Source organism: Dreissena polymorpha, chromosome 11, assembly GCF_020536995.1.
Source record: "Dreissena polymorpha isolate Duluth1 chromosome 11, UMN_Dpol_1.0, whole genome shotgun sequence".
NCBI classification, from domain to species: domain Eukaryota; kingdom Metazoa; phylum Mollusca; class Bivalvia; order Myida; family Dreissenidae; genus Dreissena; species Dreissena polymorpha.
The window spans coordinates 42,789,189-42,806,184 of NC_068365.1; the positions used below are offsets into that span (position 1 = coordinate 42,789,189).

Sequence of the window (16,996 nt, forward strand, 5' to 3'; positions counted from 1 at the left end):
GGCTACTAAGACTTAAATATAATGTTTTGTTTTATTGTAAAACTGAATCAGATTTATCAAAACAAACAATTTGATACCAAGAGGTATTACATTTAATCCACAAACAGCAACAAAAACAGAAAAAACGTCTTTTCCAAATATTAAGAATGAATAAGTACATGCTGATGACGTCATGTAACAAACGGTCTACTTTTTTTGACACGCCTTCATGTGCAAACATCAAAGGTCAAAGGTTATGTCAAAAGTTCAGCACTTAATATTAACAGACCAAACAAATACAACAAACAATAAAAAAAGTAGTAAAAATAGTAAAAACAAAATAGTAACACACTTCACAATAAAACCCAATGTAATATGCATTAAAAATGAATTAATTATAAATAATAAATTATTATTAAGGTTACATTTGTTGTCTGCTACAGTTTGCCTATGTTGCCACAGGAATTGTGTTTGATAAGGCTAGTTAAAAGCTAATTCCTTTTGAAAATAATGACTTAAACATAAAAAAACATAAAAATACAATAAATAAACATTACCATGTCAGACTTTGTGGACGGGGGTAAGTTTGACATTGTTTGGGACGGTTTAATGGATGAAGATGTTATGTCTGAGGAAGATTTTGCCAATCAGTTTGGAATAAATTCGAGTGTGTTTAATAAACCATTTGATGAAAGCACGAATGCAAATGTCAATTTAAATAAAAGTCATTTAGAATCCTTTACTGAAACAAAATCAAAAACTGAGAACAGTGAAAACATATCAAACGCCATTGAAATAACAACCGAAGATGTAAAAAACAATTGAAGCCGAAGATTACAAAAACACTTTCCGGAAAACACTGGCAGATGTCAGTCGATTTCAAAAATATCTTGCCAAAAAAGGCGAAACTAAGGAAATCCATAATTTATCAGTCGACCATCTAGATGAATATCTTACGACATATCTGCTCTCCATTCGCAAGACTGGTGGTGATGAATACGAGCTGTCACATTGCGTAGCATCGTGGGTAGCATTGAGCGGAAACTTCAAAGAGCAAAGTACCCATACTCTATCTTCCGGAGCAGTGGTCCAGAATTTTCCCGCACACGTGACTGCCTGAAAGCAAAGCAAAACAATCTTTAAAAAAACAAGGAAAAGGTAAATTTAATCACTTTTTTCACAATAAATATGGCATGAAATTTGTAAAGAATACAGCATAATTGAATTAAAACATATTAAATTGATCTACTATATTTTGTCTTGATTTCATTTCGATTTTAAATGTTTTCTACTCACTATTTTTGTTAAAAAAATGAAAGCAACAATTTCTGATAATGATTGTTATTATTGTTATTACCGGTAATATCTATGTCTTAAAGAGTCTAAATTATGTGTTAAAAATGTGCAGACAATGATTATATATATCAAGGCTTTTTTCTTTCTGTGAGAATGGCCGGTTTTCACAATTTTGGGAAATTCGCGACTCAAATTTTCACAATTTCAAGAAGTTCGCGACTCAAATTTTCACAATTTCAAGAAGTTTTCGACTCAAATTCTTACATTTTAAAATGCTACTCATGGTTTTCACAATTTTGAACAGTTCGCGACTCATTTTTTCACAAAATGGGTGGACCAAGGCCGCTACACAAAAACAGGAAAAAAAGTCATCTATTATACTATTTTTTTAGGAAACAAGCCTAGAGCGGCTGCCGCATTATCTGACGAAGAAATACAAAAACTCTACACAGACAACATTTTGGGTGCAACAACGCCTAATTCACTCCTAAATACCATTTGGTTAAACATCTGCCTGCATTTCGGCCTACGAGGAACCCATGAGCAGTACAATTTAAGGTTAGCTAAATTATTAAATGACAGACTTTCAGTGCTAAAAATTAAAGTCTGAAATTTGATAAATGTTTGGGAATGTATATCGTTAATCCCGTATTAAACAAAATTAATCATTTGTTTAACTTCAAAAATCTTGAATTTACATGAACCGTCCTAAATACTTACTTAAATATAATGAAACAACTTCTGATTATTATACACATTTTTAAGATGGGGTGATGTCAAACTCAAGACAGATGCTTCAGGAAATGGATTTCTGGAGTTCAATGAACGGCTGACAAAGACCCACACTGGAGCAAATGCATCAGATGCCAGAAAAATTCATCCTAAGATGTTTTCTTCCCCACAATTAGGAAATAGGGACCCTATTTACACAAACAGTACAGTGATATAAGGCCACCTGGCTTCAGCACTGATGATAGCCCATTCTACATGGCAACAAGAACCATGCCTTTAACTGACAGTTCTGATCAGTGGTACCTACGGCAGAAACTTGCTGAAAAAAAAATTGCCAAGATGTTGAAAACTATGGCAATCGAGGCCGGTTTTGAAAAAGCAAAAAACATAAGTAATCATTCTGCTAGAAAACACCTTGTTCAAAATCTAAGGGATTCCAATATCGCCCCCACCGAAATCATGCAAATAACAGGACACAAAAACTTCCAGTCAATAATCAATGACAGTGAAATTTCCGAACAAACACAAAAAGATGTTCAAACCTTTTGGAAACATGTTCTACTGCAACTCTACTGTTTCATGCACTTCTGTCAACTCTTCCGAAATGAACAATTCTCTCCCCACTGAAAAGGCAGTTTCACAAGCACAGTTTCCTGGCCAAAATCCAATAAATGGCATGTTTTTTGGAGCTGTACTTAACGTGCAGAACATCAATATCTACGCACAACCACCACAGTTAACCAAACGCGCAGTGTATATTCCAAATTCTAATAAAAACAACATTCAATTCTTTACACGTGTTGACACACTGCAAAGTCGTGAGCGACTGCACTGGCCTTGACATGTTACAACGGTTATCAAGTTTTGCCTTTAAAATGTAAAATATATGCTTTCATTTTGTGTAATAAAGTATTGCTGCTTAAAGTTTTGTTGCAGATTTAAAGAAGAAAGAGAAAGAAACAGCGTTATTAAATTACATTAAATGGCGCTACTTTTCGTGTTGAGGAACATTGGTATTTTTAGAAAGATTCATACGCGATAAACGAATGCAGCGGCTCCAGGGCGTAGCGATTATTTTTTATTGTTTCTTGAAAAACGGGGTGAGTGGTGTCAGTGCTATGATAAACCAAAAAAACAGGTTACTGCCTGATCGTTTTGCAATATATAAGCCTTGCCTGATATATTACACAACGATCAGGCAGTAACCTGTAATTCTTTATGTATATGATCCACATGTCTCCTAACAGTTATATTGACAGTTGAAAATCGAACAGTTTGGTAACACAATATTGGTTTTGGTTTAATTATTTTATAATTTTACGAAACGATTGAACATTAACTTGTGATGATGTCGACGCGCTGTTCTTCATTCTTGTTTTGTTTTTGTTTTTTACATTTGATACTTAAAGACATACTCATGCATGCTTTTTCATTACTTGTAGTATTTTACGTCACCACCAAAAATCAAACATGCGCATAGCTAACGCCATGATTATGCAAATATAGCCTATTATGGTTGCTATTTTAACGTTTCTGGTTGATTAACACTTGTTGTGGAATAAACATTATACCGCGACTGTGTCTGAAATTGTACTGAACACGCTCTATTTAATTATATGACAGGAACCAGTATTTAGTCAAACAGAACGCTCTCAGAGTAGACCTCAGAGTAGACTCATATTTGTGCGATTCTATTTAATCGAACTGTTGTTTTATAGTCCATGTTATAGCCGCCATGGTTGGTATTCTTGGGTGTCTATTGATCCTGGGAGCTTTAATCCTCGTTAAATACAGGTAAGCTTTTGTTTGGTTACATTTCTCGATGATAAAAATACAAAAGGCTTTTTTCTCACATACGGAATGTTTTGCAAATAACACTTACGTTGTTCAGTATTGATACATTTTCAGTAATTTTCCGATGTAAAACAGATCGATGTAAAGTTCAATCGAAATCATTATAAATGTTATTTCGAAAGGTGAATGATTCTAAGCAATGCTTTTAGGCGATCTAAACTAGCAAATAGCACTAATGATATTGAAGCAGAAACCCCACTCTTTAATGCCGACGAGAACACCGGAACAAATAGCCATGGTCTGGTAACAAATCAGATGATATTTTGTTAACACGCATAGGCCTGCCTGACAATTCGCATTACAATGAGATCATGTTTCCAACAATAACTTACGAAAACCGTTATTCTATTCCACAAGATGATTAAAATGCTGATAACTATGCGATCATATATAACGAGGACATTCGAGATAAGACAAACACAAGCGGTAATGTAAGGTAAGGTAAGTGGGTCCACTGAAAACGTCTATTCGGAGATTTATATAGAAAAAGAAGAGGATATGTATACAAAAATGTAAAAAAACTAGTAAAATACTTTGTGATTCCGAAGGATTGGAAGGTGATACGATGTCTAAACAGATTCATCATAAACTTTGGCAGACACTATGTACCAACAACTTAATGCAACGATCATATCAAGATTGTTCAAAGTGTGTGAAAATAATGTCTGATATTATTGATATTATTGATAATTTGAAACAATATACCAACACAATATCATTTCTCTACAATGATTTCTAATACTGTTACATATGTGTTATTCGCAATATGCTTGAAGTTACTATGCGTTGATTCATATCCATTTAAGCATGTCTATTTTCTAAGGATGGTGATGTTCACTATATATTAAATGGATATATTTACTTTAAATAATAGGCGTTGTTTCAAGTGCACGAACTTTTCTTTAAGATAGATATATATTTTCGATAAGTAATTGATAAGTATTGCGGAAAAGCATTGATTAAAATGTATGTTTGGTAAAGACCGCGTCTTGTAAGTCTTTATAAATATACAACTTAAATTAAATTGTCATCCCGCACTTCAAGAATGAAATGATATTTATTTAATGTTTAATGTTTATTTAACCGTTCAATATACCGTTTTAAATATGTACTGTCATGCTTGTTTTTGTATACCTTCGCCAACTGTTTATAGTAAACAACCATGATCTTTATGCTCTTTACCTATACACTTTAGTTAGCTTGTATTATGGTAAAATAATATATATGATCCACATGTCTCTTAACATTTATATTGACAGATGAAAATACTGGTTTGGGTTTAATTATTTTATATTTTACGAAACGATTGAACATTAACTTGTGATGATGTCGACGCGCTGTGTTAATTCATTCATTCTTTCTTGGTTGTTGTTTCACACTTGATACTTAAAGACGTAAGTAAACAATGTTTTATAAAACGATACTCGTCCAATTTCACCTTGAACTTTTTTTTGTAAAACAGTCAAACTTTTATGATATAATCAAAGACTCCATACTTTTTTAAGGTATATAGTGTGCTTTTGGTGTTCATTTGTACGCCTGGTCTGTTTCTTCCATAAACGAAAACAATCGTTCGCTTCATTAGACGTGTTTTGTATTGGATGGGAAAGAAAAATAAGATTTTATTGGCCTTATTGTATGTGTATATAAAAGTAAATACGTTGTTTAATAAAATATATTATCTAGTAAAAATAATAAAAATATAATATATCATGTTCAATGCAATCTATGGTCTTTGCAAATCGCTAAATTATTTTATAAGAGACCGAATCTTGCCAAATACAACTACTAAGATTAATTATTGAATATAGCTAATGCAATAAACATAATAGAGGTTTCCAGATAAACATTGGACTTTAAATAACAATATGTAATACATGTATGTGATCGACGAGTTTTACATACGAATTATGTAGGTCTTTGTTCCGTTAAAATCGTAGAAACGCCTTTTTTATTTGATACAAATTTATGTAATGTCTAAAATTACGATTCGTGAATGTGCGGCAATAGTAGGTGCTATAACTTCGCCCTGCATTTTAGCATTTTCTAGTCGGTTATGTCACAGGTGGCTAGCGTTTGGCTATGATATTAAATAGTGAAAACATCATTTTGAATGAAAAATTATCATGTTATAACGAAAAATCAACTTTTCTGAAAAAAACATTTTACTATCAAATATATTTATAACAAGGTATTCAACACGAAATCGCCCGAAAACGGGGTGCATCGTTTTGAACAGCCATTACTTCATCAATTTTGCAGCGACTTTCAAGATCTTGGTCTTATTCAACGCAGAAATAAATTTCCTTTCTGGAAATGTAAATGTCTTGCAATATTTTAACAAATACTGGGTCAACTTTTAAGAAATAACACGATACACAACTCGCGTGACCCAGTTAACATCGATCAGACCGTATTCATGATTGAAATCTTCATAGAGTAAAGGGCATTTTCCCTCCAAAGTTCACGGACCTCGATACCATAATTCAATAAAACGTGTAAAAATCCCGTTTTCGGGTGATTTCGAGTTGGATACCTTGTTATATATATATTTGATAGTGAATTGTTTTCAAAAAGTTAAAATTTCGTTATAACATGATAATTTATCATTCAAAATGATGTTTTCACTAATTAATATCATAGCCACTCGCTAACCACACCTGTGGGTTATGTGAGACAAGAAGCTCTTTTCTAAAACCATACATGAGGCCTAAATTAAAATTGAGTTTGTTTGCCCTTTACCGACCGACCCACTTTTTACCCCCCGACCCAAAAATTTTTTTTGCGATTTCTGAAAACGTATTTTTTTTATTTTCGTTTTTTTCAACGATCATAAAAGAGCCGACTGCAATATTTATTCGTGCGCGTATTTATATCCCTGTCTATTATTATCGCCCCTGACAGATCTAGGTCGCTCCGATGGTTGGAATTTCATACGCCCCAGAATAGACAGTAATGCAAGCGTCTATAACCAGCATCGCGATAGGCGGTGTTCCGTGAAAATGGCCGAAAGACATCATACTTAACTATTGGTTCGCGAAAGTAGTCGGACATATACGAGTTTACGTTTGTTGTACACATGTTGTTAACGTGATCCAAGATGGCGGGCAATTAAAAGAAATAACGATGTTCAGTGAGGACAAATGACTATGGAATTTACGACGGACATCATATAATTAGTATTGATTAATGAAAAGAGCGTGTCATTCTCTGATGGAGCATACGTTTTAGATACAAATAAAACTCTTTTTTTTTTTAAATGTATGAACTGAATGTCTCAGAACAAGTGTTTGAAAATTGGAATGCAGTCTACTCGCAAAGAAAAATACATCTAACAGTTACAGGATTATCGTTCGAAAATGCAAATTAAAAGACAAACATGATTTGATTTATATGCAAGTGGATCTGTGTTTAATCAGATTCATGTGCATATTCTGCTTTATTATGTTTGCCACACTAAACAGTTTACTGTAATGGCATGTTAGTGAAATGGATATGTAAAGGTAAACTTATTTAATATATTAATGTCTCTTAGCTAAATACATCGACAACACTCAAGTATATATGTTGAAAGCGTTAATATATCCACAAACTGAAACTAACACCCTTAATTTATTTCCCCAAATCAAGTTTTCATGCTTATGTTAGTTGCAATAATACAACTCCCAGCTTTTGACCGTCTGAGCTGTACGTATGTACTCATAAAAGCTCAGAGCATTCAAGAAGAAATAATGCTTTATTATAATGTTCAGTTTGCTCTTTTATGAATTTACTTTGCCATGCCGAGACTATGCACTAACCGGTCAAACACTTAAAATTGAGGCATGTTCAAATTTCAACTGGCCTGTAAATTGTTTCTCCTGGTTGGCAAGTCTGGCCTGTAAAATGTGACGGTCTTTCGCCATGTCTGAATTTTTCCATTAAAGGCTTTGGGCTTTGGGCTGTCTTTCTACACTCCTTCAATGCTTGTTGCATGCTAATTAAGCCCAATTTAAGGGAAAGGTTTAAGTTAAAAATAAAAGATGTCTGGCTGTTAAATAATTGCAAATGCATTTGAGCAATTAACATATTATAATGAACAAATATTTGATGTAATAACACACAAGCATGCATTTGATATTAATATATGCAATAAACAGCAAACAAGATATTGTTAAGCTTCATAGGGCTTCGTACACTGCAACAGTGCTTTAATAACAGTGTTTTAAATATTCATAGACTATAAGTGTATTAAAAATATAATTTCTCAAATAAAATAAAATAATTTTCCTACCTATCTACCCACCTGTAAAATTTAGGGTCGGTAAAGGGCAAACCAACAATATTTTAATTGTGGCCTGACGGATCATACAAATCAGAAACATGAAAAAATGCAGAGAGGATTATCGGTTAAGAACGGTATATGAAAACAGTTACTCATAGTTATGAGTAACTTTATTATTTTCTATTCTCAAAATACTATTAAATTCTCCTCATCTTTATCAACCATTCCATCATCATCCTTTAAACATCATTATCATTATCATACAAATAATAACCCAAAGATAAATAGGAGTGAGTGCTTGTATTTGACAGGACTTTCGACATATAAATGCAAAAAAACAAACAATTCTTCAGACGCCCGTTTGTGTTCCATGTGCAACGGAAATCGACCTCAATGGCACCGCTCAGTTGATGCGTCTCGAGACGACTGTAAACGGTGTAATATCCTTGTTCAGAAGTGTAAAAGACCGGTGTCTAGGTACCTCCATCACCTCCCGAAACATCTAATTTAAGAGAAATCTACAAATAAGCAGCTATTATAATACTGTAAAAATTAAGTATTCTTTAGCAAAACATGAAAATAAAACATTAACAATCTCATTGTGTAAATTAACATAACAAACAAACATTAAAAGCATCCCGTACACACCCCGGACATCAACAAGGAACAAACAAATCACTAAAACTATTAAATCCATAAAATAATAATTAAAAAGAATGGAGATAAATCATAAGTATTCCGAGTAATATATATATGCATATGACGAAAAAATTTTCAACAGCTGTACTAAACCGACGTCATCATCTAACCAGTCACACCAAAACGAAAAATTAAGTAATCGTAAAACTAATAATACTATTAAAAATTAAACGTTCATTACGTAAGAAAATAAAAAATGATAAAACGGACATTTAAACATACCAAAATTTCAATAAATATGCAGGAAGTACTATCTCCAGGAAGTGAGAGTCTCAAATATGAAACACATAACTTACAAATTCACATTAAAAACACAATATGAAGTAAATGATGACACAAAATAAACTAGAAAACTTAGCTGCTTCAGACTTTAATGTAAATACACCCATCGACTTTATCGGTGAAGGAATATGTTCGTGTTTAGATCCCATCCCACATGGACTAAAAAATCGAACTGAAAATAAACTTAATATTGACTTTATTATTGCAAAATTATAAACGTAAAAATAATGTAACCAATTGTTTAGACATACATATGTCCATTAAGGGCGGGCGGACGGGGTTATCACCCCTTCGTTTTCCTTTTCCATTACTTTTGCCTGTCAAATACACCCTCGAATGGCGACTCAATAGATTTACAAATCATATATACCCCAAAACGAAAAACTCGTGCGCTTTTGCGCTAAAACTTGCACACAAAACCCGTGCATTATTCTCGCTAAACCATTACCATAATCTCTCTTCTAAATAACATGTATTAAACCATACTATACCGTATTTATCAAACCGAGAATAATTTCATTTAAACCAGTAAAGTGTGAATACTGCTCTCACTTGATCGTAAAACATACGGCAACACACGAATAAATATTGTGTAGCTATCTGAGAGACTGTGTCCGAAGTAATATTGCTGTGCTGTTTTACCGCGAAACTATGTCGAGCAAACCATAAAATACGAAGTAAGTGAAAATTCAGCTGCAACAGAAAATTGTAACATTTGATTGGTTTTGATTTTATTGTGAAAGGCATTTAAAGGCGCCCTAGTGATTTTACGTATACATAATTAACACTATAAGTGATACATGTTTTATAATTGAACAGCTGCGAAGAAACATATTTAAACTTTTTTTTCATAAAAACAAACAATGAAAGTGTAAAATGATAACTGGTTTCGAATTGATTGATATAAATCCGCAGTTATATAAATGTTATACATTTTACTACTCCGACAAAACTGTTTATGATTTAATTGCTATGTTTTAGATAAGGACCGTGTCGTAAAACCCATTTGAAAGATAATTTACGTATCCGGTCTTAAAGGGGCCTTTTCACAGATTTTGGCATTTTTTAACTTATTCATTAAATGCTTTATATTGATAAATGTAAACATTGGATCGTAAAAGCTCCAGTAAAAAATCAAGAATAAAATTAAAAAAAGGAAAAGAACATTGCCCGGAGCAGGTTTCGAACCGGTAACCCCTGGAGTCCTGCCAGAGTCCTGAAGTAAAAACGCTTTAACCTACTGAGCTATTCCGCCGAGTACACGTGCTTCACGTATTTTATACCTTATATAAGCAATCTTCGTAGTTATACAAAATTTAACGACAAAAACAGAACTCTCCAAATTATTCAATCGTTTCGCGTTGCAACGCTTTATAATTTTTAGGTTTTATAATCGTCAAAAGATGCATATAATGGCTATATTAAAGCATGGTAAATGTTCAGTATTACTGTTTCCTCACAAATATCATAACTAACACGAAAATTTGCGAATCTGAAACAACTTTTTTCAATTTTGTCAATTTACCAAAGCGTGAAAAGATCCCTTTAACGACTTGTTTTCAACCAATATTCATATCACACTACAAGTATGTTTACTCGAACATCAACACGATGTTTCCTTTTCTACATCCGTTCAGTTAGAAACAACTATTTAGATCTGCCGTTTATTTGCATGCGTAGTTTAACTTCATAGCAAACAATAAAATGGTAGCTGATGAGGATATCTTAGATCGACAGATTGCGTGTATTCTTGTTTGTATATTCTTGTCAACAAATGGTAAGTCACATGTTATTGTATGTTGTATATTTTAAGTATATATTTTATGGTTTCTTATATTGTTCATGTCTGTACATATATCCGTGTCTATTTATTTGCTCGCTTAATATAAATTATTAATTGTATATACATCTGAATTCTATCCTCGTTGGAAATACGATTGACAAACATCAAATAAAACATTTGTTTTGCTTTTTCTTCACTCAGCCGCGTACACATACAGACTATGTGACATCCTGGATAAAAGACAAGGTATGTAAACCAACTTCTCCTCCTTTGAATTATAATTGTAGTAACATTGATTTAAAAGTAAAGCGTAATAAAATATCAAAGTCATGTAAGGTTTTAAGATATGTGTGCATTTAGGTTTTGTTTTTTATGAAAACAAAAACAAATATATTTATTATGTAACCACATCAATAAGAAGCAATCCGTGTTTTATATTAAAGTTATGACGTGAAGCTTGAGTTTGCAATGTTACTTCCAATTACTTCTTCCGTATTTCAGCTTTGACAGTATGTGAGGATGGCGCGTCGACAACAGCGAAAACAGTGTACATAAACTTGCTTTTGAAGTCGGTTAAAGAATGCCGATGTATGATACTCACAAATTCAAACACACCAGTACATGGATTCGCTTCCCTGTTGAATGTGGATTCCTCCCACCGTTTTGCCATAAGCTTCGACTCGAATTCCTGGCCGCAAAACAAGAATTATTTGCATATCCAAATAGGACATTTAACCCACATGCATTACTATGTGGAAAATCCCTTAGCTGGACAACCGGGCTGTTTAATGATAAGCGGTAAATGCGTTATGTTTCAATTTCGGTTATAATAATATGAATATATGATTATTGAAAGTGATAATGATGTACATTATTGTATATTTACCAAATATTTTACATTTTTAGTGCAGGAAGAAAACATGAACATCACTTGCTATGCAAGTCCTAATGTGCTGACAAGAATGAAATCAGTAAATTCAACAAGGTCAGAGGAAATAAAGCCATGGGGTAAAGAGTGTTGTTTTTTTAAATAAAAATGAAAGTTTCTAATTTATAATTAAGGAAATACTTTCCAGGTTTGAGATGATTATATCGTTTCGTGTACTTACTGGTGGCTGCGTTATTAATTCAACAGGTCATTCAAAGCTGTCAAAGACTGTTAACTAAAATGTACATGCAACACGTGTGGCAATACAACGTTTGGAAACAGTATAATACGTATAATCCATGAACACAAACCATCTTCCGCTCAATTGTTTGCGTTAAAATGGCTGCCTAAATAGTTTGAATAAGTACTCTCTTGAATAGATTTTAATAGTCACAGATTTTTGCAAATGAATGAACCGATTAAACTGGTCATACTTATTGAAATTGGTGGATTAAAAATAATAGAATAATGCATAAGCTATCATCGTTTTTGTAAGTATGCCTTATTATTTTAAAGAATCCCCCATTGTTGTTGGATTATCTGCAACCGGTGGAGTTCTGGGACTCATATGCACAGCAGTGGTTGTCATCGTTGTCTTTAAATACAGGTGTGTGTTACTGTATTTTTTAACATTCTTAATTTACAATACTAGTTTATTATTAAAGGCATATCAAAATGTGTACCAATTTTTAAATTAAACCGTTCCTCATTTGCCAAAATGAATAATATAATCCATTACTCTTTGCAAAATATCCTATTTATAATTGTTTTTGTTTGGTATAATGAGTTTTTTATATCGTGAGTCACGACTATGTGTGTCTTGCTTTGTTCAATAAAAAACTCGACAAAAACTAGCACATGTAACAACGCAACGTCATTTACAACCAAAATCAAATCTTGATTGCAATTTAACATCAAGACTCGAGAAGTTAAAATAATAGATGTACTCTGGTGGTTTGTATTAAATTGCTGTGCTGTTTTTTAAGTTGTAATTATTAACATTATCGAGTATAATACTCCGCACATTAAAGTCAACGACTGGTTTTGCAAATGCAGATCCAAGTCAAAAAGTACACCAGATATACAGTAAAATGTCGAATGTTCATTCCAGGAGACGAAATACAAATGCAATATCGAGGAAATCTGTTGTATATGATATACCAGATGACGGTGGTGTACTTTATACCGATGACAGTCCGGCCTTGAACAATAGTTCTAGACTGTTTCGGAGGTCTGTATGGCACAAAGTGAATTCAGAAACGATATCGTTTGAAAAAAACCAATGGATAGCCATAACAATTATTAAAAACCAACTACATTAAAGTTGAATTGAATAAGACTTTGTGAAGATTTAATGACATACTTTTTCCAGGGGACAAACTATCGATGCTAATTCAAATGCTCCCATGGAAACGGTGCTGGAGAATCCTTACGCTACCATAAATGACGAAGACGATGAAGATGACAATGTACTTAAAGTTGAAACCAGGTCACTATCAGTTTATAGTAAAGGATTGTTCTCACTGATGAGCTACATTCATTACTAATAATTCCATGTCAGAGCTGATATAAAGTAATCCAAATGATAATGTCTTTGCAATATGGCGCATAAGGACGACTGTACATTGACAATGAAGACGCAAGTTCACACTTCAAAATGTCAACAATATTTATACTTGTAAGTTATGATAAGTAAGACATTTTTTACATACATATTTTATTTTACAGACATGGCAATACGTCTCAGAATTTTGACAGCATGCTGTTTACAATGCCAAGTGAGGAGACCTCTGTTAAAGTATATGCATACAGTTATGATGCAAATGATACACCAGTTCGAAACTGTGCTGCTGCGGTTTGTAAAGTGGAACAAGGTACCATGTACATAACTTGCGTCGATCGTACTAGCGCCAGCTTACCGTGTAACCATTATGCTGGTCATATTGCGCACCGATGTGCCACTCATGAAGAGAGAGTAAACCATACAACAGACCATCTGGGCGAATCAAACGGATACCTGCATGTTGTTTATAAACAATAAACGACAAAGAAAATTATACCAGGTGTTTTATCACCGTATTCAACATACGTTAAATGACATAATTGGGTTACATAGACGTATGTACACGAATGCGAAAATCTTTAAAACAAATAGCCGCAAGCTAAACATATTATCTCAAGTCGATTAATATAATCACCTCCGATACAGTTAATACAGATGATGTTTTACGCTGCAATTATTAGAATAATTTAAGACTATACTGAACAACGGCAATCAAGTACAGTTTGCGTGTTATGACCATATTTGCTTGCCTTGTCTGCACATTTGCTTGTACATTTCGTTGAATAAATGTTTTAATGCATTTTAAAAAACGCCTCGTAAAAGTAAGTTCGCCGATGAACTTATTTTAACATCGGCATTTATTACAAAACTATCGATAGGACCATGTCGAAATGTATTTTAATGTGCATATAAAACGTAAAAGCTATTTGATTTTATTCCCTCATGTGTTGCTTTTAACACGTAGCATATGTTCATCATATAACGCTTCTCTAGAACTTCTTTTCTCTTACTAAGTCTCTTCCGACATGTATGTAGAGTGTTTATACTTTACTTTTTTGAACTATCGCTTTAAATTTATACATGTATCTTTCTTGCACATTTCTTCTCCATCTTTTCTTCTTTTCTCTATTAACTACTATATCTCCTTATCAAAATAATTTCATTGTTGTTATATGTATAAGCAAACCAATAATGTTCGCTTGAAAACATGCAACTTAATATAACCCTTTTGGAGAAGAACTATATAAGACGAAGTCTTCCGTTCTAATCCAAATCAAACTTGTTTGTATGCAATTGTTGTATGTTTCATGTGTAAATGCATTCTTGTTTGAAATAAAATACGTTTAAACTAACTGGGATAGCTCCCAACAAATCGGAAATAGTTAACTTTATTATATTCCGTCTTTTGTGAGTTTTACGGGCCGTATTAAACGTATGCTGTTAACTTCTAATTGCGTAATATCTTACCTATAACCCACCCATGTTGTAGACAGCGTTAACCACGTCCAGATCTATTTTTAGTAATTGACTGTAGACAAACATGCAACATTCTATTTAATCACATCCATAATTTATAAAACTGATTACGGTTCAGTATTTTTGTATAGATTCAAGTACATTTATAGTGAACTTTATTCAGGTGAAACGATGAAAGAGGGAAAATTTATATTACAAACCATCAGTTGGTTTACCAGTTTGCCTTGTTTCCCTTATTAACAAAGATAGTGTAGTTGCTAAGATAAAATTGAAATCTAAATCATCAGCAAAGAGAAAGCTTTTGTTAATCAACGACAATAACACAAATATACCACTTCACAAGCTTATTAGATAATGGTCGTTTTATTAAAGTCCATATTGTAAACTACTTCACGTGACAACTCATCTAGAAACGATGTTAGCTTAGACAAGCATGGTGTGTTTTATGATGGCTGATTTCTGCTATGTTGCTCTGGTGCGCGTGAGGTCGGAAATTTGTTCAAGAGTAAAGATCCGTTTACAGCCTTAAGATATAGATTGAAGTGTCAATATGGCGATTCAGGCATCTTATACGAAATGAACTTAACAGCTTATTCTCTTACTTTGAGTGTTTTTCTAACAACTTAAAGTTGCTAATACAATCGAACAGTGCCAAGCACGGGGCTTTTCTATACTGCGACGTCATATTTCGATGAAGACGCGAATTGATGTTAAGATAGAGATGAAGATCGTACAAAAGTATCGTGTTGGCGACATTCGCCTCTTAACGAATCTTTACGACTCTTTACGAATTCTTACTCTTAATCTGAAACAAATAATTAAAGGCAGTGGTAGATGTCTGTTCTCAATTCGAGCAAAGGAATATTTGTATTTTTTTAAACGACATAACATGATGTTAAGTATATTTCTGCGCTGTTCTAAACTTCAATATAACCAATTAAATAAAAGAAATTAGTTCGTCCTACAACAAATGCGAATTGTCTTCGGACATGTTAGCTGATTAAAAAATGTATTAAACGCCGGCCGAACCTCACACGTTAACATTTACCTCTAAGAATTGTCATTTAAAATAATAAGCAAGAGATCAATATTAATTATTTTGATATTACAATTAAAAAATATATAAAAAAATAAGCTTTCTGTGCATCAACAATAAGCGAAACTCGTATTGTGTCGATAATTTTTGTCAATAAACCTATTGCTAAATAGTTTGACACGAACAAAAATGGACTATACACGACGAACACATGCCCACACAATACAAATGAATTATAACAACTGAGGTCACCTGCTTGGAACGGAATCACTCAATGGTTTACGTTTTATAAACGAAACTTCTAGTACATCAGCCATGATGAAAATAAAAACGCGCACTTATATGCTGAAGAACTGCTCATTTGACAATATGTGCAGACCTAGCAGATAAATTTTTAATGAAAAATAAATGCGTGATTTGAAATGCCACAATACACCACGTGCTTTTATGTTAAATATTTGATGTACCAGTAAAAACCGTTGAACCATGATACAATTGACCAGCGTGGCATCGGGCCTCGTAATCGTTGTATACCGGTTTTAAATGATAATCACAGGCGACATATAAGTAAATAATCAAAACGCGGAGCATGGTACATGTATTATAGGAGCGGTGAACGACAACTCTGCTTGGAAATTTTACCGTATGACGTGATTTTGTCATAGAGTCAGTCATATGCCAAAAGTAATGTGACGAGTTCTATATTTTCGCATTTAAAAACAAATCAAATGACACACTGACCAAATAAGTATTGACGGCACGCGTGATCAAATTCGATGTATGGATTTCAATGTATATAAACACACTGACAGTCAAGCGGATGTTCACATTCTGAATTCCAGACATCACATGTTTAAGGACATATACTCAACGACGGTTTGAATATTTAAGATTACATTTATTATTGACGCATGTGTCTCTTTATTTGATGATTGAATTAGATATTAATAACGATATAATGAAGGAAAAGAAAGCACAATCAACAGTCATTTACTGAGAAAAAAAATCCAGATAAATAATACTATAGCTTTAGTATTAATAAATACACATTTCATTCATTAAATGTTTTAAATACATGATATGCCGGTATATTCACTTGACAT

General features: G+C 33.0%; 1 protein-coding gene across 1 annotated transcript; it reads left to right on the forward strand.

Moving 5' to 3' along the window:
• Window positions 1-10,748: 10,748 nt before the first annotated feature.
• On the forward strand, window positions 10,749-14,733 carry LOC127850120 (uncharacterized). Its single transcript, XM_052382907.1, has 8 exons — window positions 10,749-10,883; window positions 11,091-11,135; window positions 11,391-11,687; window positions 11,796-11,897; window positions 12,334-12,424; window positions 12,929-13,048; window positions 13,190-13,306; window positions 13,546-14,733. Exons 1-8 carry the CDS (start codon window positions 10,811-10,813, stop codon window positions 13,856-13,858), a joined length of 1,158 nt encoding a protein of 385 aa, XP_052238867.1. The 5' UTR covers window positions 10,749-10,810; the 3' UTR covers window positions 13,859-14,733.
• The last annotated feature ends 2,263 nt before the right edge of the window (window positions 14,734-16,996 follow it).

What these genes read in the sequence shown, in the direction of transcription:
- LOC127850120 (XM_052382907.1), top strand. Translation starts at nt 10,811, where the DNA reads ATGGTAGCTGATGAGGATATCTTAGATCGACAGATTGCGTGTATTCTT. An exon ending in AGTTCTAGACTGTTTCGGAG is followed by an intron (nt 13,049 to 13,189) that starts GTCTGTATGGCA and finishes TACTTTTTCCAG; the next exon opens with GGGACAAACTATCGATGCTA. An exon ending in GTACTTAAAGTTGAAACCAG is followed by an intron (nt 13,307 to 13,545) that starts GTCACTATCAGT and finishes TTTATTTTACAG; the next exon opens with ACATGGCAATACGTCTCAGA.